Source organism: Ammospiza nelsoni, chromosome 14 (assembly GCF_027579445.1).
Source record: "Ammospiza nelsoni isolate bAmmNel1 chromosome 14, bAmmNel1.pri, whole genome shotgun sequence".
Taxonomy (NCBI): domain Eukaryota; kingdom Metazoa; phylum Chordata; class Aves; order Passeriformes; family Passerellidae; genus Ammospiza; species Ammospiza nelsoni.
This window is the reverse complement of record NC_080646.1, coordinates 11,860,781-11,886,032: the sequence shown is the minus strand read 5'-3', so window position 1 is coordinate 11,886,032 and position 25,252 is coordinate 11,860,781. Positions and strand designations below refer to the sequence as shown.

At 40.7% G+C, this 25,252-nt stretch overlaps 1 protein-coding gene across 2 annotated transcripts; it reads right to left on the bottom strand.

The window, feature by feature from the left end:
* Positions 1-143: 143 nt before the first annotated feature.
* On the bottom strand, positions 144-24,743 carry LOC132079384 (tropomodulin-3-like). Of its 2 annotated transcripts, XR_009419399.1 has the most exons (11): positions 24,684-24,743; positions 18,343-18,539; positions 16,808-16,964; positions 9,698-9,820; positions 9,029-9,118; positions 8,399-8,529; positions 7,346-7,453; positions 5,770-5,913; positions 5,288-5,432; positions 3,907-4,198; positions 144-3,156 (listed from the first exon to the last, which is right to left on the bottom strand). XR_009419399.1 is itself a non-coding variant. In XM_059481957.1 (10 exons), the coding sequence occupies exons 2-10, from the start codon at positions 18,466-18,468 to the stop codon at positions 3,125-3,127; spliced, it is 1,056 nt and encodes a 351-aa protein (XP_059337940.1). In that variant the 5' UTR covers positions 18,469-18,539; positions 24,684-24,743; the 3' UTR covers positions 144-3,124. The 2 variants fall into 2 exon arrangements, 1 of the variants encoding a protein (XP_059337940.1); XM_059481957.1 differs by lacking the exon at positions 3,907-4,198.
* Between the last annotated feature and the right edge of the window lie 509 nt (positions 24,744-25,252).

Here is a 25,252-nt window from a genome sequence, read left to right as displayed (position 1 = left end):
AAGCCCCGCCCCGCTCTGAGGGAAAGCCGCTCCCCTCAGCGGCACCGGCCGCTCCCGCCCGGCCGGAGAACGAAAGGCTCTCACATAAACACAAGGGTTTCGAACAACTCTGTACGGTAATAAAAACAGCTAACAAACAAAACCCCGAAGCCACAACAAGAATACAGTACTTTAATCATCCAAAGAATAGTAACTGTTTTACAATCTGACAGCATATAGTGCTGATATGCTAAAATACTCAATACCTGCTTCCCCAATGGAAATTTAAATGGAACACTTGCTCGTTTGTAGCTTACAAACGCAGGATTACTCAAGTTGCAGAGAGAGTGAGGCTATTTCTTTAAAATAAAAGAGTAAATAGGTAATTGCTCTGAAATATGTTTCCATGCTTAGCTTGGAACCAACAGAATCAACATATGCAGTCATTTGATTTCTGCATTAAGCAGGAAAAACAATCAGTAAGAAAACAGAAAACAGTATCTCTTTCAGAAAAAGCCCTTGTGTTTATGGTAACTGGCTATCACAGTAATACCACCCCTGCACTCACAATCAGTGAAATCATACACAGGACCTCACTCGATGGCATTACATCAGTGCTCACTTTGTTTCTTGAGACTGTTGAAGATTCCCGGCTACAGACTGAATTTCTTCATTTATTCCAAAAAGGATACACACTGCAGGCACAAAAGTGATTGCTGTTAACTGTTCCATGCACCACACCATTGCAACAATGTGGAAGATTAGACCCTTCTGATTGAAAAAATTTGTTTTCCATGCCCAGCCTGTCAGGTATCTGTCCTGAAAGTCACAAGCAGTCAAATTTTTAGCTGTTGTCTACAGAGCTAAGCCATTTAACTATCATTTGTGACAGGACAATTGAGAGCTGAAACTTAAATGGCTCTGCCTTTGATTGGAATATAAATAATTAAACAGCCAAACTTGATTAAGTAAAAGCAGGAAAGGGATTTGGGCTATTATTTCCATAATCCAGCCTTTCAGTTTTCTCCTTCATTTTCAAGTAGGAGATAACTGCCTAATCTTTTTAGGTAGTGATATAACAACTCATCATAGAATCCCAATACATGAACAGATTCTGTGAATATGCAGCCCTTCAACAAATGAAGGAAGACATTACAGCCTGTTTTTTGACACAAAATTATAATGGTGCCTAGCAAATCAAAAGTAAAGTGCAGCTTTAGACAACTCAGCACAGGCCATGCTTTGGCCATCTTTGTACAGCAGTGTCTGTCTGTAAAAATACACTTAACTTCTGATTGTATGCATATTGTATTAGAACTATTTCAAAGCTTATTTCAAAATCTAAAAAGTTCTTGAAAAGCCCAAACCAAAAGAAGCCCTTTTTGTTATTCATCAGAACACTTCTGGTGTTGGTGTGATGTTACAGTAAGGGTAGTCTTTGGTTTTAACTGAACTAATTCCAACTTGGTTTTCAGAGCACATTATTTATTTGTAATTCTAATAAAACACTGATCTAGAAGTAGGGGGGAAAAAAGTTCTTCCATGAGTACAAACCAGTTATATACATCCTCACTAAAGGCACTATAGTTCAAAATTCTCTGTACAGTTGCAGTAAAACCTCCAGAATAAAGTCTGTCTTTAAAGATCCAAACCAAGACTTGCAGCAAATTACAGTGTGGGCACAGTGTCAGAGACTTGCTCTGTTTTTACAGTATATACAACCTGATGCAAAATTCTCAGTCCAATGTTTTCTACACATAAATGCTCACCACATTATGATCTTTGGATGAAAACAGTTGTCAGTTGAATTCTCTGTTGCTATAAATACAGCCAAGCAGTCCTGTAGAACATTTTTGTGAACTCAAAGCAAACTAGTACAAGACAGTCCAAACAGACCTACACCCAAAAGTTTCTAGATTTGCATATTTCAAGTGTACTGTGATTATGTACAGAAGTTGAAGCGATTCTTGTTGCCTTATTAGTTTGCTTACAGAACTTTAAACACTTCAACAATGACTACGCCCTAGAGATTTGACACTACATATTGGTTTGGTTTTGCATGTCTTAGGTAGTGTTTCAACATCAAGACAGATACAGAATAGAAAAACCCTTTCTTAAAAGTGTTACTTCATTATTGAAAACTGTTGTATTTGTATGAAGTACAAATAGCTTAATGTAATGTAACTTAGGCCAGTGGTCTTACAGTTAAGGCTGCTTTTCCTGTATAGTTATGCAGAATTTTAAATATGAATGTCCACTACTTCTAGAGAAATTGATACTTATGAATGCAGATAACAATTTTTAAACAAAGAATATAAACTAAATAATGCTGATGAACACATGAAATCAGCCTAAAAATGTATTCAGTTTAGATACAGAGCAAGATACAGTTATGGGACCTTTAGAAAAAGACTTTAAGGATTTAGATGTAACAGAAAAACTGTCGTTTTGCAAGACTCCAGAATTTTTTCCTTGTTTTCCAAGGCTTCCATTTTTCTATTAGTCCCTCTAATTCCTTGGGAGAAGTCCTTAGCCAATGTATTTTTGTTTGGCTTGAAAGGATGTCTTTGAACTTGATTACAGTATCAAGAACAAATAAAAAACAAACTAGTAGAATTACAAATAACATTGCTGTAAAAGATTTCTCTTCAGTGCAGATGAACAAAGCTGAAAAGCTCTACACGAGCGCAGCTGCTGGGTGAAGAATCCCTTTTCTCTAGAGCATTGTTGTCAGGAATATACACAACACACCCCTCCTGGTAAATAGACACCCCCAGATTTTCTTAAAACATTTCAGCTGGGTCAGTATCTGCCCAATCATCTTAAAAGTCCCATTCTTTGACTACATACAATTATACCATTGATTTGCAATTACATTTTTAGTGGAAAGCACAGCCAAAGTCTTGAAATACAAAAAAAAGTTCTTAAAAAAACCCCATCAAAACCTATGGTACAGAGACTGGCACAGTTGCTGTGTCTCCATCCATCCCAAAACCATGCTGCATACCAGCAGGTGATTCTATTTTTTGCTTTAAAAGGAAGGGGGTTTCCAGTCTTTTCCCTTCTAACCAGGTCAGTGTAGTCCAAGGCTGCTGAAGCCCACGGCGCTGCCCGTGCTGACTCCACAGTTCTGGCAGCAGCTTTGCTAATTGTCCCCTTCAACCCTTCTCTTCCGAACTGCAGCAGGGAGACAAGAAAGAGAAGGTTTGCTATGTTAGCATTTTAACTGGCTTTTGTGTTTCTGTAACATGAACAGTTACTTTGTCACATGAAGTACCATAAATTAAGTTAGCTAACACTTAGCATTAGACAGCAATTTAAGCAAATAAGCAGAGCTTATTGCCTTATTCACAAACAGTTGCAAATATTTCCAAGGAAGGACTTATGGGAAACATTAATCATCTTATGTCTGATAAGCAGATTTAGCCAGGATTCTTTTTTTTACAGTTTTTGCAGTTTTTAGAGGTGAATTTAATTTACATGGCTTCAAAAGAAACACTACAAGAGCTTCACGCTATAGCTAACACAATTTATACACACACAGATGTTACAATCAACAGCCTAACACCTTCCATTTATTAATAGAAACATTCAATTCTCAGAAAATGCAAGAGCAACAAAAATTTGTGATTAAAATAACTAAAAGGTCACTTTATTAAGATATGAGAATATGCACTATTGATTGAATGACTGGAGTTTTCCTCAATATTATTATTTTTGATATTTTCACACTATCAAATTATGTTTTCCTTTTCCGTGCAGACAAAGCAAATGGCACTAAAGGTCTTATAGGACACATAAAGCACAAAATGCAAAGGACATCTCAATTTTGTTTAAAAAAGTGAAGCAAGCACATCTATACAAGAAGAAAGTGAATGTGCTCTTAAATTCACTCAACGGAAACTAGGTGGCAAAAGTTATTCATACCTGCTTTCATCAAACTGCAAGAACAGATGAAAAGAATTTCCAGCCCTAGACTTCTCCAATCACGCAGTTAAAAGTACACAAAGAACAGAGAAGTGGTACAACACAGTGTGAGCAAGGAAAAAAACGTAGACTTTTTTTTAGAAGGAACATACAAAGAGAGAAATTAGAGACTTCAAACATCTTGGTTTCAGTGCTCAATACCCAAGTGGGTACTCAGAGTAACCTTCTCTGTAGCTTCAGGGCTGGACAGATGAAAAGGTATTTGCAGAAACTTTTACTCGCATACTCCAGACTAAGAAAGCAAAGGAAAAAAGGCAAGATATCAATAGAAGCATAGATTTTGAACAGTCAAACACTAATAAGAGAACTAGGGAGACAGGAAACCTCAGAAAGCTGTGAGACACCTGAAGCATTATGATAAAAAACCCAACTGGTTTAGAATCTATTTTGAGAAACAGATATGCAGTGTCTGAGTGCCTTTCTTATCTCTCTGTGCTCTATTCTAGTTACTCATCCATATCTTTTAGAGCTGTTCTCCACTTTAACCTTTATTCAGAGTGGCATCAGATCTTTAAACCAAATTCCAATTTCCTGTGTCATTCCCTCGAATATATTCCTTAATTACCGCTGCTACTACTAAACTGCCTGCTCCCTTTTCACACTGATGAGAGGTCACCACAAAGCATCTAAACCAAAAAGATTTAATTAAATAGAATTTTAAAATGAAGTTCCACTTGAATAGATGTACATTATTTTGTAGCTGAGTGCCTCAAGTATTTGACATTATTATACAAACTATTTCCGTTCATGTGCTATGTTATTAACCACTTTTCTGCTGATCCATTTAATTAGGATTCTACCTGATGAGCTCCAACAAACCTGACTGCAGCAAATAAAGATGTCACTGCTTTCAGCTACTTGTGCATGAACAGAACCACCAAGGAAGAGACTACTCAGTCCCAGCCTCTGTACATGACAGTATGTTTAGTTTCCTTGCTCAAGCAATCCCAGTGACATTTGGATTCTGGCACTGAACACGACATCCTACACTGTTAGTTTCAAGTACTGATTTTAAAGAGGAAATTAATCTTCTCTGAATACAACTGGGGGATCAAAACTCTTGTTTTCACTCCCTTTGCCACAACTCACATGAAATTTGAATGCTCTTGTTCTAGACTATGCTAAAAATTCTCCCCTCATGAACACCCTGCAACAAAACAGAAAACATCAAGCTGCAACAAAAATGTAGGAGTAAAGCACAGGAGAAACCTGAAACAGATCTACTAATCTTGTGCTATCCTGGTTTTGTCAAGAGAGAAGGGGAATAAGCCCTTTAAAGCCTGTGCCCCACACCCAGTCAATTAATGATGACAGGTCTTACCCAAATCATTGTTTTTTGTGATAGCTGCAGCTGCCCTGGCTCGAGGTCCCTGTTGTGTGAAATGGTATCCAAACTTGAGGATCTTGTTGTTTTCTTCAAGCATCTTGGCAATTTCTACTTCTGCAGCTGTGCCCAGCTGCTGCCTCTGTTAAAATAAAAGGTACACAAAGACAACAGAGCTTAGGTGTGTTCATCTTGAAAGAGATCCAAATACTTGCCCCATATCAGTCAATAAACACTTGGCTTCATTCTAGTTAATCAGATAGGGAGAAGGTCCTAAAATATATTTGTACATTTTAAAGCACAAGGAAGGACAGAAATCAACCTCAGCTGGATGCTTCTGACAGTCTTAAGGACAATTGTTGATGGTGTTAAGATAATTAAACATAAAATATTTGAAGTGTTTATCACAGGCTGTCTTGTAAAAACATTCAATTAGGATTGGCTGGGTTTAGCTATGGTATCACCACCACCTCACTTACCTGATTATCAATTTTGATCTCTGTCAACGTTTCATTGTCTTTCAGTGCATCAACCAATGCCAGAATTCCAACTCCAGTGATGAAGTTTGATTCTATGTTCAAACTTTTTAATTTTGTGTTTCGTCTCAGCATATCTGCAAGAGCCTTTGAATATAAGAAAGCATCATTAAACTTTTGAATTTTGCTGCACTACCTCATAGGACACAGCAATAACCACTTCCACTAACTAGTTCCATGGAACCAGCAAGTTCAGAGATGCAAGGTGTAACTTTGCAAGCTTTCACTTACTGAGACTGAGATGACTCTTTAGCCAGGTATTATCTACATTCCCTTCTTAAGTAGCATTCAGTCAAGAGAAGGCCTGTCTTTCTCTTGTTACAAACTAAAAAGCTACACAGAATATAAATGGTCTGAAATTAGCATATTGGACCAGTTCCATTTTGTAAGCCTTCACAGCACACAACGAGCAATGCAGGCTGTTAAGCAAAGGCCAAAGAAAGGGCATTAGTCAACTGAGAGGAGAATTAGATATGGTTAATTTGTTAACAGGAGATCTGACTTTGAAAGTGCTTTTGTCTATAGATTTGGTAGGAAAAGGTAAAATTCAAAGCTCTAAGCACAGTAGCAGCATGTAGCTAAAGGCACTTTTATACCTGATGTTATTTCTGAGAAAGGAAGAAAACAGGAATGGCTAAGCGCTGAGTTTCCTGGCAGAAAAACTCTGAATTTTTTTTCTACCAAGTCACAATACAAAAAATGCAACAAAACCACACCTGAGGAAAGAGGCCTTTATGGATTTTTATTACATGTTTTAGTCCTGCTGAAAAGAAAGTTTTTAATTGATCCAAACCCAAAGCTTTCAAATGCTCATTTGTTCATTTAATGGGAGTCTTTCAAAATAGTTGTTTTTTTCTAACTTGAATTTAAAACACGTGCAAAGGATTGTCCTGGCAAAACAATTAATTTTGTTTTCTTACCTGTTTATTTGTAATTAAATAAGGTACTGCTTTAATTCAACATAGAAAAAAACCAACCTGACAATAAATTATATTTAAGTTTCAAGCTAGATACTTCGACTAATATTATGCTTTTTATACCAATATTTTAAGCCTATCTTTGGTAGCAGGGAGATAGAGAAACAAGTATTTTTACAAATTAAACTAAAACTCTAGTTAGTTGAAAAATTTTATGGGTGTTTTTAAGTCCTGAAATGTGCTTCCTGCAAATTAATTTTGAATGAACTATTGGCTACTGGAATGAACAGCAGGAACTAAACAATTAGGAGAGAAGGAAAAAAAGGAAGAAAGTTAGCAAAATGAAAAATCAGGGAAAGGGACTGGAATAAAGAATTCTCCCTCACACATCTCAAGCATTGCTGCATATTAAGTTACTAGTAATCATTTACCAACTTAGATACAACAAAGGTTTGTTAAAGAAAACATAATTCACAGTGTAGCAGAATGGAAACATTTTCATCCCTGATCATTTAAACTGGATTAAATTCAATCCCTTACCATTGCCTTTCCATCCTACCTTCCCTTGCCCCCCACTCAAACCCCTTATCACGAGTACTTACAACAGCAACAGGATCATTGCTTCGGGTGGCTGCCAGGCTGAAATTCTTCACATGTGTGTTGGTTTCTAAGGCTTTTGCAAATTCTTTCAGCGTTGGAATTGGTATGTTCTTGAATTAAAAACAGCGTTTCACTCTCTTGAGACACACAAGTTTATCCCCTTCCCCCAACTTCTCCCACTATCTTATTCTCTTTACAGCAAAATTCCCTACAATTTTAACTACCATGGTCTCCAGCAGCCTCACAGTGAAGACCTACCCTAAGATGCAATGGCTGCAGGAGTCACCAATTCTATAAAGCAATCATTTTTACAGAATAGTAGCAACAAAGCTTAAAAGGAATAATTTTAAAGAACTAATTAGGGTAGCAAATATCTCAGTTCATTGTATCAAACTTTGATCTGTTGCCTTTTTAAGCAGTTACTTTGGCTAGCATGTACCTGTTACACAGTATTCTTAAACCATGGGTTTTATTTCCCCAATTTAGTAAGGGGAACAAGCAGCCCTGGTTGCTGGCAAGGCTGTCTCTGGTGTCTGCACTGCAAGTCAGGGGTGCTGCAGTTCTGGTTTCTTTCAAGCAAATATACAAAAGCTTGTCATGTGTAAGAACACAACTGTGTTTTTACATATGACTTAGGAGAAGCTGCCCTAACTTCCACCAGCCCTTTTGTACAAGAATCAGAAGGATTAAAGGCACAAATATCCCTTTACTTGCAATAGAAACTGAGGGCACATTGCTTCATCAAGGACAAAGGATTCAGCAAAGTAGTTAACTCCACGATAATGAGCTGCTGGAACTGCTGCCAGCTTGGCAGCTACAGAAATCTGGGCTGGCAGTGAGAAAGTCTAAGACTTTTTAAATACACATTTGGCAAGAGAAACCAAGATGGCTTATTGGTTTAGCTGCAGGTTCTGAGCTTATACACACTGCAACATTCAGCAGAAAGATTGCTGTACTTAGAATAAGCCTATCATGCTCTCTTAGACAGTTTTGCAGCTAAAAATGTCTTCTACTGATAAAAACCAGCATATTTACTGCAGCCTTCATGTAATTACCTTAATGTTATTTAGATTAACTTCAACAAGACGAGAATCATTATCTTTAATCCTTTGCAGTGTCTCCTCCACATTTGTAGGATTTGGTGGTTCATCAAAAACAGGCAACATTTTTTCACCTTTTACTATATCTGAAAAGTAAGGCATTTAAATGTAATCAACTGGCTGCACACATTCATTGTGAATAAATTATACACATACTAAATATTTCCTGTATTTAAAGATCATTTCATCAGAATTTACATCTCTCCCCCACCAAAAAAGCATACCATCCTCTCCTGACCATATTTTCATCAAGTTCAGTTCTTTTCAATTTCAAAAGTCCTCACAGCCTTTCTGCTTTTTTTCCAGAAAGCACATAGGAGTTGAATTACAAACACAAATATAAAACCTAAGAATCAGCACACACAATGCATGCTTATGCCTATTTTGTCACCAAAAAATGACTTAAATGCAGAGGACACTGTAGTGTATGTATATTTCAACTCTTGCCAGAACTCAATTAGCAATGTTACGGGCATACACATTTCCAGACTAAGGCTGGACAGTCTAAAAGAATGTTGGTGAATGCTATAGGAACTGTGTGCAGTACAGAGAATTGATTTTTCTAGCACTTGTGTACACACTTACTTGAGAAGCTGTCTTTGTCAATCCCATTACTGCTTCCTACTACATCACAGAACTGATTGTTTGTTATCAAGTTGGACATTCCCAGTATTGCTGAAAAAGGAAAAAAAAAAAGGAAAAAACAGTTTTTACTGTTCCTAATTCAGCTCAGATGCAGGGTTCTTTTAAATAACAAAACCTGACGTTTGTACAATACTTATCAGTACAAAAAGCCATTCAATATCTTAATTATTTGAAAAAAGTAGAAAAAATAATTAGAGACATTTTAGTTAATTTTCACATCTTAGAAAGTTCTGACTTCACCAGTTTCACCAACATTAAAAAGTGCAGCTCAATCACAAAAATTAAGCTTTAGGAATACAGGCACATACAAACACATTGTTATACACAAGAAAAAGCAGATACATACACATCAAAAACCAGCCAGTCTGAGGAATGGACTTAAAGGTTTTGAGTTTAAACATCAGGAATCTTTTGCAGGCCAAAATAATTAACTTCCTCACAAATGATCACAAACCAACAAAGTGAAACACTTCAAGCAAACTGGCAAATAACATAATGTGGCTTCTATCACAACTACAACATCCTGTAGATCAATACACCACCACATTAATTATAGATCTTCCTTCTCTAAATATGTGCCAGCCCATCCATCCTTCAAAAAATCCTCACCTGCAAGGTCACCCAGTTCTGTGTCTGTGGCACTGGTCAGGGCTTCCTCCAGTTCTGGATCAAGAGAGAATTTTTCTTCTGTGAAAGACTGCACAGGCTTTTGCTTGGGGATAAATATTTTCCCTGGAGTAAACAAAATGGAAAGTCTGATGTTAGTTTGTATTATATCACTACTTATGTTTCAAATACTATGTTTTTAAAGAATACATATTACATTTAGTGAACACCAGGAGAACCACACACAACATAAATGGTTCTTCTGCTGCTACAAGTCAGAGATGAGGAAAGAGTATAAACAAGAATAAATTTCCAGGAGTCTGGATCATGATTCCAACCTTATTTGCTTCTCCTAAGGATTAGACAGTAACATAAAGATCTAGATTATACATTTTGAACAGTCTAGAAGGACTGTAAGAAATATTTAGTATCAGCAGAGAAAGCTGAGTTTCCTCTCAAGGGAAAAAGGGTGCCAGGCAGAACTGTAATGGGAATGTGTCAGAGAGAGAATATCACAGAGTTATCTGAGATCACACACCTGACTATTCACTGCAGTTTTTAATCCATACACAAAATTTCTGATTTCAGATGTTAACCTAAGTTCTGAAGCAAAAAACCAAAGCTGAGTGAGAAAGTGGGTTTGTGAACAGCCCAAAACATGGTACCAGATTTCTCTGCCAGTGACACTGTTTTCTAAAATGATACTTAGAAAGGTCATCAAAATTCAATGGCAAAAGAACCAGGAGTAACATTACATTCTGCACCAGCCTTTAGGTTATTGCAGGCAGGTATTGGGAAAACTTATTTTAGAACACATGAATTAGGTAGAGGTCTGTGTAGTTACCATAATTCCTGCATGCACCTTTAGGGTAGGAAATCAGAATATGAGAAAGTCTTTCTAACAGTTCAGCTGTGAATGGTTTAGAACTGGTCCTTCAGAACAAAGAAGTCTTCCACTGGGTTAGAGCCAGGACAGGCAAGGGGTGCTTAGGTTCAGGACAAATTAACATGGCAAACAAAAGCTCTTTTACTGATGCATTTGAGAGAAATCATTCCCACCTATACAACTGTGAATCAAATCTTAAGAGCTACTTAAAGTTCAAGTTTTTCAAACTTCCCAAGTTGCCTGAGCTATCCACAGAAAGAGCAATGGAAAAGGAGTTCCAGCTCCCTTTTGTTATTTCCTGGGTAGGAAGTGGTGTTGATAATCACCCTATGAAGTCTCAGTCCTAATTCAGTAGCCCACCCTCTGCCATATCCACAGCTATAAAAAGTATTTCCACAGAGGAATCATCGCTGTCCCAATGTCCCAGTTACAGTGCTAGTAGGTGTAGTTTAGCATCACTAAACCCAAAATCATGTATTCCATATCTTCTCTAGATTACAGCAGTTTGTGGCCATTTCCTTTTAAAGGAAGTGAATGCATTCCCACTGGCACAGATTACAGAGAGGCACATCAGGTTTTTCTCTGACAACACAGTCTGATGACCAAGAGCTGTTGCTAGCAACACGGTATCTTTGTTCCTGGGTTGCTATCTCTTTGGAAACTTGTATAAATGGTCATTATCCATATTTAGAAGCAGAAAACAAACCTCCTTACATAACTGTACTGATTTCAAACAGTAGTTAAGTGCAGCTGACATTCATTACCTCAGATTTGATGGACAGTGCAAAAGAAATTGTTGGTGATTCAGGATTAAAAGAAAACCTTCATAAATTGATTCAAGATTAAAAGCAAACCTTCAGAAATTACACATTTCTTCTTCATAAATTGAAGGGTTACGTAGCAATGGTTTCAGGTTGTTTTGATATAAATGATGCAATGCATTTCTATCATTTTATTTCACCAGCATCATCTACTGGGGAGAGATTAACCTTTAACTTAAACTGTAGTTTATAGAAGAGAATGTTTGACAAGCTTTCACCAATCCATGAAGCACTCTGAGGAGCATACACATGATCTAAAGCCTTTCAGCAGCTATGTTTGTGTTATTTTCCCTCAGTAATACGGGCTAGTAAAAATGTGAGGATTTTGGAGTACAAGGAAGGAGGACAGTGGGATTCGAGCACCTGAGCTTTAGTTCAGCCATCCTATTTGCAGCATCAGTGCTGCAGGAAGAGACCAGGAAAAAGAAATTAACCTCAATTAAAAGCAACTTGACAAAAATGTATTTTAATCTGATTCAGCCTTCTGTCTAATTCATCCCACAGTGCTCACAAAAAGAGAACTACTTTTCCTGATGTTGCTGTTCAGTAATTCTTAAATTCATAGGTTAGAAATGTCTGGTTCAAATATTTGCTTCCTAAGAGTAATAAAAACTTATCCATACGTGCCTTTCTTTAGAAAACCTAAAGAGAGTGAGAAGTATAATCAGTTTTTACTAAAGTAAAAATGTTAAAAGCCACTGCCCTCCAGAAATGTTCACTGCAGCCAACTCCAGTCACATGAGCTGGGTCAGGAGCAGTTTTTGCTATAAAGCAAGTCACACCCTTGTGTACATAATTTCTCATTCACTGGCTTCTTTTCGTCCTAGAACAGAAATCAGAGTTTTACAACGTACATACAAAAGCAGATCCTTCCCCCACTCCCTTCTAGCAATGAACTTACTTCCAGAAGGGTAAGACCCCTGTGTCTCTGGGGACAGTGATCTCACTCCAGGCCTGCTGCCAATACAGTTCAGCAAGTCCCTTCCCCCCTCCTAATGCAAGCTTTAAATAAAACCAAAAACCACTACACATCTGTGCAGCTTGCCTGGCCCTCAAGTGGAACATTTCCAAATAGCAGGGTTTTTATTACATGAAGGAACATGACAGCTCCCTTACAGCCAGCCAGGATAATGCAAAGATGAAGCAATACAACATGAAGAGGCAAATTTCAGGGACGTTCACATCATTTTTGTAATACATACAGGCAGGTGTTCCATGTCTTTCAGCTACATGCTGGATGATGCACATGCTGGATTAAGTCAGAGGCCTCCTCTGCTGCAGAATGAACTTTCAGTTCAAGTTCCACCCAGCTGCATTGCTCTAAAGGCAGGAACACTGGATGGTGTTTATGGAAGTGCCCTGGACACTTCCCACACAGAAGCACAGGATTTAAGGTGGGACTCAGCACCTTGCAGAAATCAGGTCTGTTCAGTGGGGCCATGCACTGCACATTGCTGGTACTATTCTCACACACCCCACACTAACAGGCAGCCACACCTAGCACAGCAGAAGAAAGTCTAAATTCCACTTTTAGGGTACTCCATTTGGGAAAACAAATCAAGTGCTACCTGAGAACATCTGAATACAAGCTTTTCTCACCACTGACTTCATGAAGAGAAGTGAGCAACATCTGATGCATTCCTTACATCTTGTGTTCCTTTAACTTTGCTTAGTTCAGAAATTTATCTAATCCACACTTCATCAATCTCCACTTCCTACCATGTAACAAATTTAGGTTTATCAACTCCCTTGTAAGCACAATTTCATACTAATGTTTCTAATTCAACTTACAAGTGAGTTCCTCAATGTCCTAGTGCAGAAGCAGAGCTGTTATCTGCTATCTGATCTGATTACAGGCCACAGAGCGATAAATAAGAAAACTGTTTTACATTAAAGCTGGAGTATCACATGTTATTTTCTTCTAGTGCTCTTGTATGGAGAATATCAATTTGACAAGCTGCTTCTGCAAATATCCTACAGGATATTAGCTTCACTTCACAACATGTAACACACTTCCTTTAAAGACTTTAAAATGATTGAATGGCAAACAGATAACACAGCATCCCAAATCCTGCTGCAACAGAAGGCAATGGTGATCTGGAGCAACAACTGAGCAGGGTGCCAACAGAAGAGCTTTAGTTTCAGTAGTAGTTTCAGCTACAGTTTCACTGTTTTCTGAGTGACAGAGAAGGGGAAAACCAAACCAAGCCTAAAGCAGAGGTCACATGAACTGCAAATCTAGATAGAACAAACACACCCCTGCAGGAATGCAAAGGGAAGAGAGAGCCACAATTAGAAGAGTGCAAAGGCTGGAAATGCAAAGCTTTGCTTACACAGCACTTAGCTCATGCCTTGCACTACACAGCACAAAGTGCATTACTATCTCAGATATGTCTTTATCTCAGCAGCAATAATTGTCTTCTGCTGTTCCAGGAGGAGGAGGAGGAGCATTGGTCAGAGTCAGTCAGATGAGTGGAACACACTTGAGGGCAACAGCCTTCAGTGCTGAGGCCTTGCTTTACTGCTTGGATGAGAGCTCCTTCTCCTTGCAGTATACCCTGGAAAATCTTTATGACATACTTCCATACACACATTGAGACAAAGCTAGTTCTGTTACAATATTACCACACTGATCTCATGAATCTCTTGAACAATGGTTTACTGTATGGTTCAACACTTAATTGGAACAGAATGTGACTTAAATCATTAAAATAATTTTTTAAAACAAAGTAAGTTTTTAAGGATGCTTTTAGAAACAAAATCAAGGCACTGGGAAAATGGAATACAGTACAATTTAGGGAGAAAACATTGCATTTCTTTAGCATTGTTCATTTCACCACAGCAGGACACTTTACATTATTTCTGATCTTCCACATGCCATAGCACAAAATAAAAGAGGTTCCAAAGACCTGGAGCAATTACATCATCTATCACTGAAAGAGTAGCAACACTATTTTAATAACATGTTACCCCAAAATTAGGTACTTGGGGCGTCTGGAAGAGAGTCTTTTCCTTCACACTCTAGTAGGAAAACAAGGTTACCAGAATCAGTAGCAAGACAGGATATTTAAAATTAATCTAGGGTAAGCTTCTTTGATAAATCTGCAGACCAAATCACCATGCAGGACATCAGTTCTACTAAAATAGAAAAAGGAAAGAGAAGGGTAGATTTTTCCTCTTTTTGCTCCATGAAATGAAAAATTGGAACAACTTAGAGCAAGGAGATGAGCCAGGGACACAGAAATATTTTAGCAAATTCTGACCCAACAAATGGCACCAAAAAAAACCAGCTGCAGCTTCAATCCATCTCTCTCCTCCCAATACCTCTGGAACTAAGGTTATATTTGTCACATTTCTCCTAAATTAACAGGAGAATCAAGCAGGATTTTCACCTACCCTTCTTCCATAATTTGTTATTGTTTCTTCATAACACGTATTTCTAGATGAAGTGAAAAATTATAACCCAGTTTACTTGTCTGTTGGTCTGTTTTAATATTAACAAAAAACACATTAGGATACAAGCCCTCTATAACAAAAAAACATCCTACTCAAGTATTAATTACACTGTATGCCCTTTCCAAGTTCTCCATCTAGATCAATATCATAATTTCTTGATTTAAATTATTAAATTATTTACAATTGCCATTTTTGTGCAAAATGGCAACAAATGCAACAGCAAGTCAAATTTGCACCATAATACTTTCATGAGGGGAAAAGAAAAGGTTATCCCTCACTACTCCAACATGAGCTTGACTTTCTTGCCTCCTGCCCACTCAACAGAGCATCAATTTGGATACTAAACATTTGTTTTAATGAATGTTTAGTTTTAATGAAAGTAATCTACATTTCACTTTTGTATTATTTTCTCTTCTCCTACAGCACTCAAATAAATGACAGAAGTTACTAAATAGCAACTTTTTTTTACGAGATACAGGAAATTTTACTACACTGGTATGACTCATTGCAACAAGCAGACAGACCATTTAGTAATACTTTATTACATAAAGGAAATGACATTTGATCTTTCTTAACCAAGCTCTGCATTACAGCTGGACCCTTCTGTTTCTCTGCAAGATTCTCACAGATTTTATCTACCCAAGCAAATACTTTTATGTGTGCATGTAGACGTAAGCTGACTTTAGAGAGCCATCTATGTGAAAGGAGCACTAGCAGTCAGCAGAAAATGCAGTGTTAGAGCACATCCTCCTTGCCCAGCTCACTCACAGGATTCAAGGATTCCCCAATCACCTGTGAGCCCCAAATATACTGAACTCAGTCACACTTAGCCATCAGTCTGTCTCCAACACAGCCTGGCAGATGTGTCGGGAGAGCAGCAGGAGCCAGGCACAGCAGAACACAACATGAACGGGTCCTTGGCAGCAGCAGGGGTGCTGCTGTGGGTGCCTCTGCCTTCTACAGTGAATACATTGCACTGTCCTGCACTTGGTTACTCCTGCAGGTTCAGTCACCAAACTCCCCTTCTGCTGTCAGCAAAGAGTGCCACAGTTATCTCTCAACACAAAGGGAGCTCAGCTACACAATAAAGTAAAAAATGCTCTGTGAAGGAAGTCCCTCATACATGGTGCAGCACACTGTAAAGTCACAATCTCTCTATTACTTCAAGAAAAAAGGGAGGCATCAGCATTGTCAGGTAAAGCTATCTGGCACAGGAATAGAAAATGCATTTTCTCAAACAAAATTTTCACCAAACAGACCCCACAATCATATACACAAACTCAGTGGATGAATGAAGACTCAATTCTGAAATAAGCAATGATTCACACCAGAGAATTAAGCAGAATTAAAGGGTTTCAAACCCTTAAGAAAAGACCACAAACCACTGCCAGATTTCAAAACTTGTATTGTTAACTATATAATTAGTCAGGAGTAACTATGCAATCTTATTAAACCCTTTAGTAAGGATGCTAGAAAAACACCATGACTGCATACACCACTTGTATGGCCTTGCCAGCCTACATCATCTTCAAACATTACTGTCTACCACATCATTCAATTTCTCTAATGCAACACAGGGTTATAAAGGTTGCTGCCTGTATTCAACACAAGGCATAAGCCACAGGCACCATGACAGCATTTGTCATTATTGACATAAATCAGAGCTAGCTCTTACTTTGGAGGATATCATGCCCATCAGAACTTCACAACCTATGATAAAATCTCTGAGTCTTACTTCCTTCCTGTGCTACACACAAAGAGCACACCAGCCCCAGCAGCACAAATGCCTGAACAGGAAACCTCCTGGCCCTGCACAGCAGCAGCCATTGGAAATGGTCTGAGTTAGAAGCATTACAGCTCCCAGTGCTTCAACCAAATTCGTTCACAGTAGTTCTGGCTCCTCCACTTCAGAGATTTCACAAGCACTCACATGGGAAGGGGTGCTGTTACCTTTCTTTTCCCTTGTGAAAGGCACATAGTCCTCCCTGTCCTTGTACTCCAGTGCCTGCTTCTCCAGGTACGCCAGGAGCCGCTCCCTGTCGAAGGGAGCCGAGGCCTTCTTGGCAGTCTGGTCCTTCTGCCGGAAGCCTGCGGGCAGCAGCGCGTTCTGCAAAACAAATGCAGCACAGCTCACAAGGTCTGCCTGAGCACCTGCTCAGCTTCATTTCCCACTTCCTCCTCACTCCCTGCAAGGTTCAGCCCTGATACAGCATCTTTTGTAGGCAATCCTTGATCTCCCTGCCAACTTCCTTTTTTTGGGGCAGGGAAGGACACAAGGTAATCTAGACGGGGAGAATATAATGAAAATACAGCACACTGTGCTCTCAGTAGGATAGGAGCAATTCTTTAAGTGCAATAGCTCCCAGCATTCGATTTACCAGTTACTTTGCATTTCTTTCCTAGAATCAGCACTGTTTAAATGAGCACTACTAAGTAAAACTCAGCTACTTACATTTTAGACATTCAGCAAGAGACTATTTCCTCTGTCACTTACGTCATGTGATTTTAAGTCTTTAAGACAACTGACTCCACTATTATTTTAACACAGTATTTCTGGTTTTGACCTGACTCAAGGTGGGATGTTTCTTTGATAATATCAACATATTTCAACAAAGAGAAAAAAAAGGATATTAGTACAGAATGACCAGAATGTATAGGAATTCTGACTGCCATGAAAGACAACCAGTCCCTTCTGCCAGTTCTCCTCTGTTAAAACATCCATAAAGTCAAAGGCATTTAACATATCAGTAACACCTTGCAGTGCAACAAAACATAATCATGTTCATGATCATAATATTCTGAACTGATCCCTGCACATCAAGATTAAACTAATCCTGGTTTTATTACAGCAAAACCAGAGAGAACCATGAGGGGAAAACACAAGTCTTGAAGTCTTAAACTAGCTCCACTATCTGTAGAGGACAACTCAGCACTTTGTAGCAGAAAGCCGTAATATTCTTTTTTCAGTATCCCATGCTGACATAATCATTCAGGAGCTTAGCAATTACTTGTCTTCTCTTCACAAAGTCAGCATGAGGACAGGAATAGATGTAAGCTACCAGATACAGGACCAGGACTCATTAGAAGAAGTTGGCACCCTCCTACTCCCATCAAGCTCCACAGCAGAAATAATAAAACAAACATGGATGCAAAAGGGCTGTTTACCAGACAGCACTGGAAACAGGGAAGTTAAACAGGCCTTTCTAAATAAACTTTCTTCTCAAGAACATGAACAACAGCAATTCTTATTTATAAATCAATCCCGGAAAGCTCCTCCCAGCTATCCCTTCTTATGTTCTCCTTGGCTGCAGTTGTGTCCACCTTGCAAACAGGAAATAAGCACTATATACACATATATATCTGTGAGATCATCAGCAGGCTATGAAAAAACTCTGTAGAAATTATATTGTACAAAGCCTCAATTTATTTTAGACTAGTAATGGAACAAATGAAAAAAACTAAAACTTCTCTTGGCTAATGCCTACCTCGGGGTCAAGATCATCCAAAACAGTTTCCAGTTGTTTCAGCTCTTCTTCCGAAAGTTTGCCAAGAATTTCATCCTCATCGAGATCTTTGTACTTGTCCAAGTCCTTTCGAAATGGGAGTGTCATGACTTGGGCAGTGGCAAGTTGCTCAAGCACTTCAAAACCAAGTCTTAATTCCTATCCAGATCTAAGAAAAACTTAAAAAGAAATAAGCAGAATTAAGGTAAATACCCCAACTACAAAGCATCTTCAGCCTCCATGTACATCTGTGAAAGGAAAGCTTTGTCACCCAGTGCTGGTACTGTTACTCAACAGCTGACAAGGAGCACCTGGAAGCTGTGCTTCTTCACTGATGAGAATCCTGTCCCACCATGCCTTTGTCCATCAGTACTCAAACCATATCTAATTAAGCTATATCTATTTTCAAATCAAACTCAATACTCAATCCTCTTGACAAGAACACCAAAGCCATCATTCCCACAGAGCAGGGCAGGAGAGAGGAGATCCTACCATTTATGAGTCCAGTTTAACATCTTCCTTTTTTACACATAATGAAGCCAAAAGAAGAGTTAAGATGCTCCACATTTATTGTTGCTACAGCAGTTCAAGGGCACTTCAGGATAACTTCCTATAAACAAGGTAATTGGTTATTACTGACTCATACCCTTGCATATTACCTACAGAGGAAACAAAGGAAGTTTGCCTCCAAGTTAATTATAGCACTACCATTAAAACAACATTCTGTTCTGTCCAAGGAAAATTACAATAGCTTGATGAAAAGCATAGGAAATACAGCTTCTAAGTGGCAGCACTCCAGCCAATCCTATGACCATAAAAAAATGAAATTAAAAACAATTTTTTGAAAAAATTAAAAATAAAGAATAAGCTGGTCGCTAAATGTTATATTTAGAGGAAACCAGAGTCCTTCAAAACGTAGTCTCTATAGCACTTCTCAAAGACAAGGAGAGGGCAGGGAACATCTTTTCTAACCTCCTACAATTTTTGATGGAAAAAACAGTTAATCCCATCAGTGTTCTAGCAGACAAGTTGTTTCCTCTCATTTTTCTGAAACAAGTTCTAGGACTCTCCGTTTGTTCAGCCAAGTTCTTGCTTGAAGCTGACCACACAAAGAAAAGGTAATTGTGATGAGTCCCTGTGAATAAGCAAGAGAGTTCATAAGGTGTTTGGGAAGCAAAAGCTAAATGTATACATTCCTGTTCATTAGTCTCCTTAAATCCTTTTTTTGGCTCTACAGAAATACTCAACACAGGCCAGGCACACAGTAAAAATATTTTTTTCTCCAGTAGCCCCTATCCAAGGACAGATGCCACACCATAAATACAAGTGCATTGCTTCAAATCCACACTTGCACTGTCCTTCAAAACCAGATCAATTTAGTCCCTGCCTCTTAAGCAGCAGGAAAAGGCAGGCTGTATATACATACATGCTATACCAGGGAATCCTTCACACAGGATTCCTCCACCTCAGTTGTTTACATCCAGAAAGGTCTCCCTGGCTGCCACAGTTACATATGGTGACATTTTAATTCAGAGACACTGAACAGACCTGAGCACACAGAGGTTCATCCACACCATTCTGTCAAGTGTACCTGTAAAATTAACCTGGTTTTAACAATTGCCTTTGCAAGAACAGTGAATTTCCAGGTCCTATCAACATGTACACCTGAATGAGGAATATATTCAGCTATTTTCAGGATGTCAGCTTTTAAGAAAGTATTGCTTTTAAGAAACAAACAGAAGAGCTTTATTGTGAACTACAGTTGACACTGATGGGACCAAAGCTGACCTTTGCAAGGATCTCTCAAACATAAGGAGGAATTCTGCTTTTTGTGGTAAATTACATCAAAAGAACTGTGGTTTCCTCTGAACTAAACCAAGTCATGGTGGAAGAGCCCAGACCTTTTGCAAGAGGCTACAGAGCTAGGGCCATCCAAGTTATTGGCTGCAGAAAATGCAGAGAGTAGCACACCTATGTTTTCCTAAGTTCCAAAAGTAATTAAAGGAGTGACTCTGTGGCCCAGAGAGCCACCTCCTACAGTTTTCATAGTCTGGCAGTATTTGTTTCTCCAGGTGTAAGCAGCTGATGGACAATTAGCTGATGCCACACAATCTGCATGTGAACTTCTCATTCCTGGAGCCTTAATGTTCTGCCCTTCCTTACAGTTCAAGCCATTACACAGGATCACAGGAGAAAAACATTTCCTGCAGCTCATTACACATTGCTCTTTGTGACCAGGCTGCCCTGCACCAAGACACTGCTATTTACCACATTTCTGCATGTCCATTTGCATTCAAATATTAAAAGGTGCAGTTTTAACAGGTAATTATAAGGAGCAGAATGGTTAGTAAGCTGCAGAATTATGCTGCCCTTACTCTGAAAGAGACTTGCACTGCATAATCATACATTATCTTCATCAACATCATCTGTTTTTCCTCTCCATTAATTGCCACAAAATGCTGTCATCCAGAATTAATTACATTTTACTTACTGCATTGGGATATTTTGTATTGGAAAACTAATCATCCTTTGTAATACATTCATTAATTTTCAGGTCACAGCCCTTAGTCTCACTTGTTTGTATACAACCAAAGAAGTCAAGGCAAATCTTCAGGTACAGCGTTCACACACACAAACGCACACAAAAGTGAAAAATAAAGCAGCAGACCAAAAAACCACAGTTTCTGTAACTGAGGCTTCACTTCAGCAAGAGGAGAATCATCACATGTGGCCTGGCAAATACAAATTTAAATATTTTTGGACATATTTTCTAATACCTATCAGGGATATTTTTTAAAATATGAAAACACCCTTAATGTGAGACACCATAAAGTTGTATGATGGTAGCACTGGTGAGCACACTGAGATTGCTTGGCAACGACTCTCAAACATTCCCTTCAAAAGCAAACACACCATATACAACACTTGCATACAACATGCTAAAAATCAGGTTTTAAAACATAGTGTAAGGAATTCTCACTACCTAAAAAGGGCATAAAGGCCAGCTAAAGCCCTAATCTAATCAAACAAGCCTTTCACCTCCCATTAAACACACTTAGTGCTCTATTTGCTTTCCATCACTTGCTGTAGCAGTTCAGCATAGAGACACATGCATAACAAAATACAGGCTTTTAGAAGGAGCAGTTACTTGGCCTGTGAATATTTGTGGCACATTTTACATATACATACACATATATATACAGATGTGTATATGTGTGTTCTTAATGCAAAATCATGGGAAAAACTGTAACCATCAATTCTGGCTTTGCAAATACTTTGCCCTTTTTTCATGAGCACAGCTAGTTTACTTTCAAGTATCCTTCTTAGCTTTACCATGAAAACATTGCATAAAAGTCCAAAGAGTTAATATTCTTTCTCAGATATATAACTGTAACATGAAGTTCTTAACACCAGCAACTTCACAGTCACATTTAGAGAAACTGAAAGAAAGCCATCACTTCTAGTCCATCAAATGTCAATTCCCTGTTTGTTAAGCAGAAGAGAAGCTGAAAATCAGAAAGGAAGAAATTCTGCTGGACATCACAGAGAAAAAAAATCTTGCCATTATCACAGGCCTGGGAAATCAATGAAGAACTAAAGAAACGAGAAAACAGCAGTAACTTTGTGTCATTGTATATGCCATTACCTGAATAACCACTTGAAAGACTGTCAAACAACTTTCACACATTTCTTATGCACAAGTCAAAATATTTTTTCTCCCTTCCTCTCTGAAAGTATATTTTTAAAAACCAGAAGATTCTAAAAACAGCAAGCTTCCACTTATCTTTCAAAACCTCCACCCCTTACCCCCCCTGAAATTTCTGTTTTATTCAAAAACATAATTTCTTGGGACGCAAACAGGGGAAACTCTTTAGATATAACTTGCCCACAGGAAACAACAGTGTTGTTAAAGTTCACTCCAAATGGCTTCCGTGACTTGGATTTGAAAATAGAAGCAACATCATGAAAAACAAACTGAGCTGGGTTTGGCCAGCACAGTCAGAGCTCACTTTAATCTCATTTGTTCCTCATGAGCCTCCTTCCCCCAGCCTCTGGGTGACCCCAACAGAGCAGGGGGCTCTGGAGCAGAGGGTGTGCAGGGCTGTCAGCATTCCTGCACCACGCAGGGCCCCAGGCCCTCCCAGCTGCTTGGAGCAGCCAAAGCTGAGCATTTCCCCAGGGAACCCCTCTGATGGCAACAATTCTATTTTCCAGTGTGCAAGATTGTACAGAACTCTTTATGAAGAATGTACTGCACTTGAAAGAGCTATCTTTACTTACTAAAGCAAGGAGAAAAATGAGTAAATATAAATATTACCATCATCCCAGCAGGTTCCTTGGGATATTTTTGTAATGCCTCATAAGTCTGCTGAACAGCCCAATGCCTTTCCTAGCAGAAAGCTTTTAGAAACCCACCTGAGGCTTCCAAAGCCCCAGGCTGGGGTAGGGCACAGGATCAGGGCTGTCCTGCCCCGGGAAGGAGCAGAGATCCCCCAGCCCAGGGCTCATGGAGCCAGCAGGTGGCAGCTCGCCTTTGCCCACACTTCTCCTCAGGGTAAACTGTGTTTTCCAGGTGGGAACACACAACTGTTCTGGGCTATTTTCCTAGAAAAGCAAGCCCAAGGCTTCATTCTGTTCAAAGAGACAATTCACTGACCTTTATACATGGCAAACTGAGCTTCTCTAATTTCACATTTGTCCAGACAGTGACCCAGGGAGTGGAGGGGGACAGGCAGCTACTGCAGAGTAACTACACAGACCATGCAGATGCTTCCATAGTGAAGGAAATCTGAACACATCTGTGTTTCCAGTTCCTGCAAGCTCCTCCTCTGTATCAGAGGGCACCTGCAACCAAAGCCCACTTTGCTCTTTTATAAATCCTGTGTACAATAACACAGAATTGGGACACAGCTCTCCTGCAGACAGGGTGCTCTGAATGATGGCAAAGCTGCCAAGCTGGCATTGTCCCATAAAAACTTACTCCTGTGTGCCTGTTCCTGAATGCATTGCAGGGCTAAACAGACATACCCAGGGGTATGTCTAAGCAGACAACAGCAGGGTGACAGGGCCAGGAGCCCCAAAGCCAGTGCTTGGCAAGCTGCACAGGGCATGGAAGTGGCAGCAGCTCAGCACACCCATGGCACTTCCAGGCACGCTCACCAAACTTGCTGCAGGGCAGGTGTTACAATCCCAAATAAACACAAGGCTCGGATAAGATAAAAATCCCAGGTGCCCCAAAAAGTTCCTCAGTGACAAATCGCCACTCCAGCTGTCCATTCTCCCTCCCAACATGCAGAAAGCTACTGACTGGCCAGGATGAGGGATGTTTAGGCATAACTTTTTCCAGAAAATACCTGGATGTTCTTCAATAGAAAGAAGAACTGCTGCCCATTAATATACAGTATCTGCTCCTGGAGGAATTGCCTGCTGGTGTCTTAGTCAAAAAGAAACTTCAGATGCAAGCTACCTGAACGTTTATTGAAACATTCAGTTATCTTTTATCCATTGCAGAAAAGTGGCAAAACTTACAAGCCTGGAACAGAACAACAGAAGAAATTTAATTCATTTCCATTCTATTACTTCAGGAAAACTTCTGAGTACAAGTCAATTTCAGGTCCTCCCTTACATCACTGGCTGCTTTCAATCTCTCCACACCTGACACCGTAGCCAAACTTTAGTTATGAGGATTGATCCAACACATTGCAGCAAACTTTAAGTACACGGCAACCTCCCTAGAACATCGCTTATTTCAACACGACCCGCAGAGCGCCGGGCTCTCCGAGCAGGGCCCCGAAAGCCCCGAGCAGCTCCCGGGACAAGCCCCGGGCAGGGCCGCACGGGAGGCTCCGGGAACGCCGGCCCGGTGTCGGTGCACGGTCGCACCCCGCCCCGGAAAGGCATCCATCCCTCCGCCACCGACCGCGGGGAGAGCCGTGGAAACACACGCAGCAAAGTGAAAGCATTACGGGCACCAGCTCTACGGGAGAAGTTTCCCCAGTCTCCGTTTTCGGGCTGCTCAGCCCAGCCCCGCAGCTCCCCCGGCCCCTCAGCCCCGCGCCCACCGCCCGGGCAGGCCCCGCTGTCGGGCCCGCCGCCGCCCCGGCCGGACCCCCCCGCTCCCCAGCACCGGCGGGGCTCCGGGCCCCGTGAGCCGCCGGGGTCCGGCCGGGCGGGCTCAACCCAGCCCCGTCTTCCTGTTCCCACCGGGCTGCCGCCGCGGCGGGCGGAGGGCTCTGCCCGCCCGAGCCCAGCCCGGCCCGGCCCGGCTCCACCCGGCACCCCCGTCCCGTCCCGTCCCGTCCCGCCGCAGCCGCTCCCCTCACCCCGCCGGCCGCCGCTCCCCGCTCGCCCAGCCCGACCAGCAGCGCCGCGCCTGCGCCCCGCGCACGCCGGGAGCCGCCGAGCCGCCCGCGCCTGCGCCTGCGCGCGAGTGAGGGCGGGGCTCCTGGGAGCGGCGGGGCCTGCGCGGGGCCGGTCCCGGTCTCGATGCCGGTCCAGGTGCCTGTCCAGGTCCCGCCCGGGCCATGGAGGTGCTCAAGGGCAGGTTGGACGGGCTGTGCAAGGTGCCCCTGTCCGGCAGGGCGCTGGATCGAGGTGACCTGCGGGGTCCCTTGTGAGGCAGCCCGTGCCCCTGGGCTGTGTGGCGGCCCCTCCGCAGGGCGCGCCACCTGTGTGCAGCCCCCCGCGGGGCAAAGCGCCGGGGCCGCCCCGCTAGTGGGACCCTTCTCGGCCCTCCGCGGCCTTACAGATCTCTTGTAGCTTCTGTCTTCCTTTGGCCCCTTCAGGATCCTCTTCTCCTCTGCCCACACCTTGTTTCATCTGTTGAAACATGCAGCTTCCCCTGTGCGCTGTCAGGCAGGGCACCGCGCAGAGGCCTGCAGGGCCCTGTCAC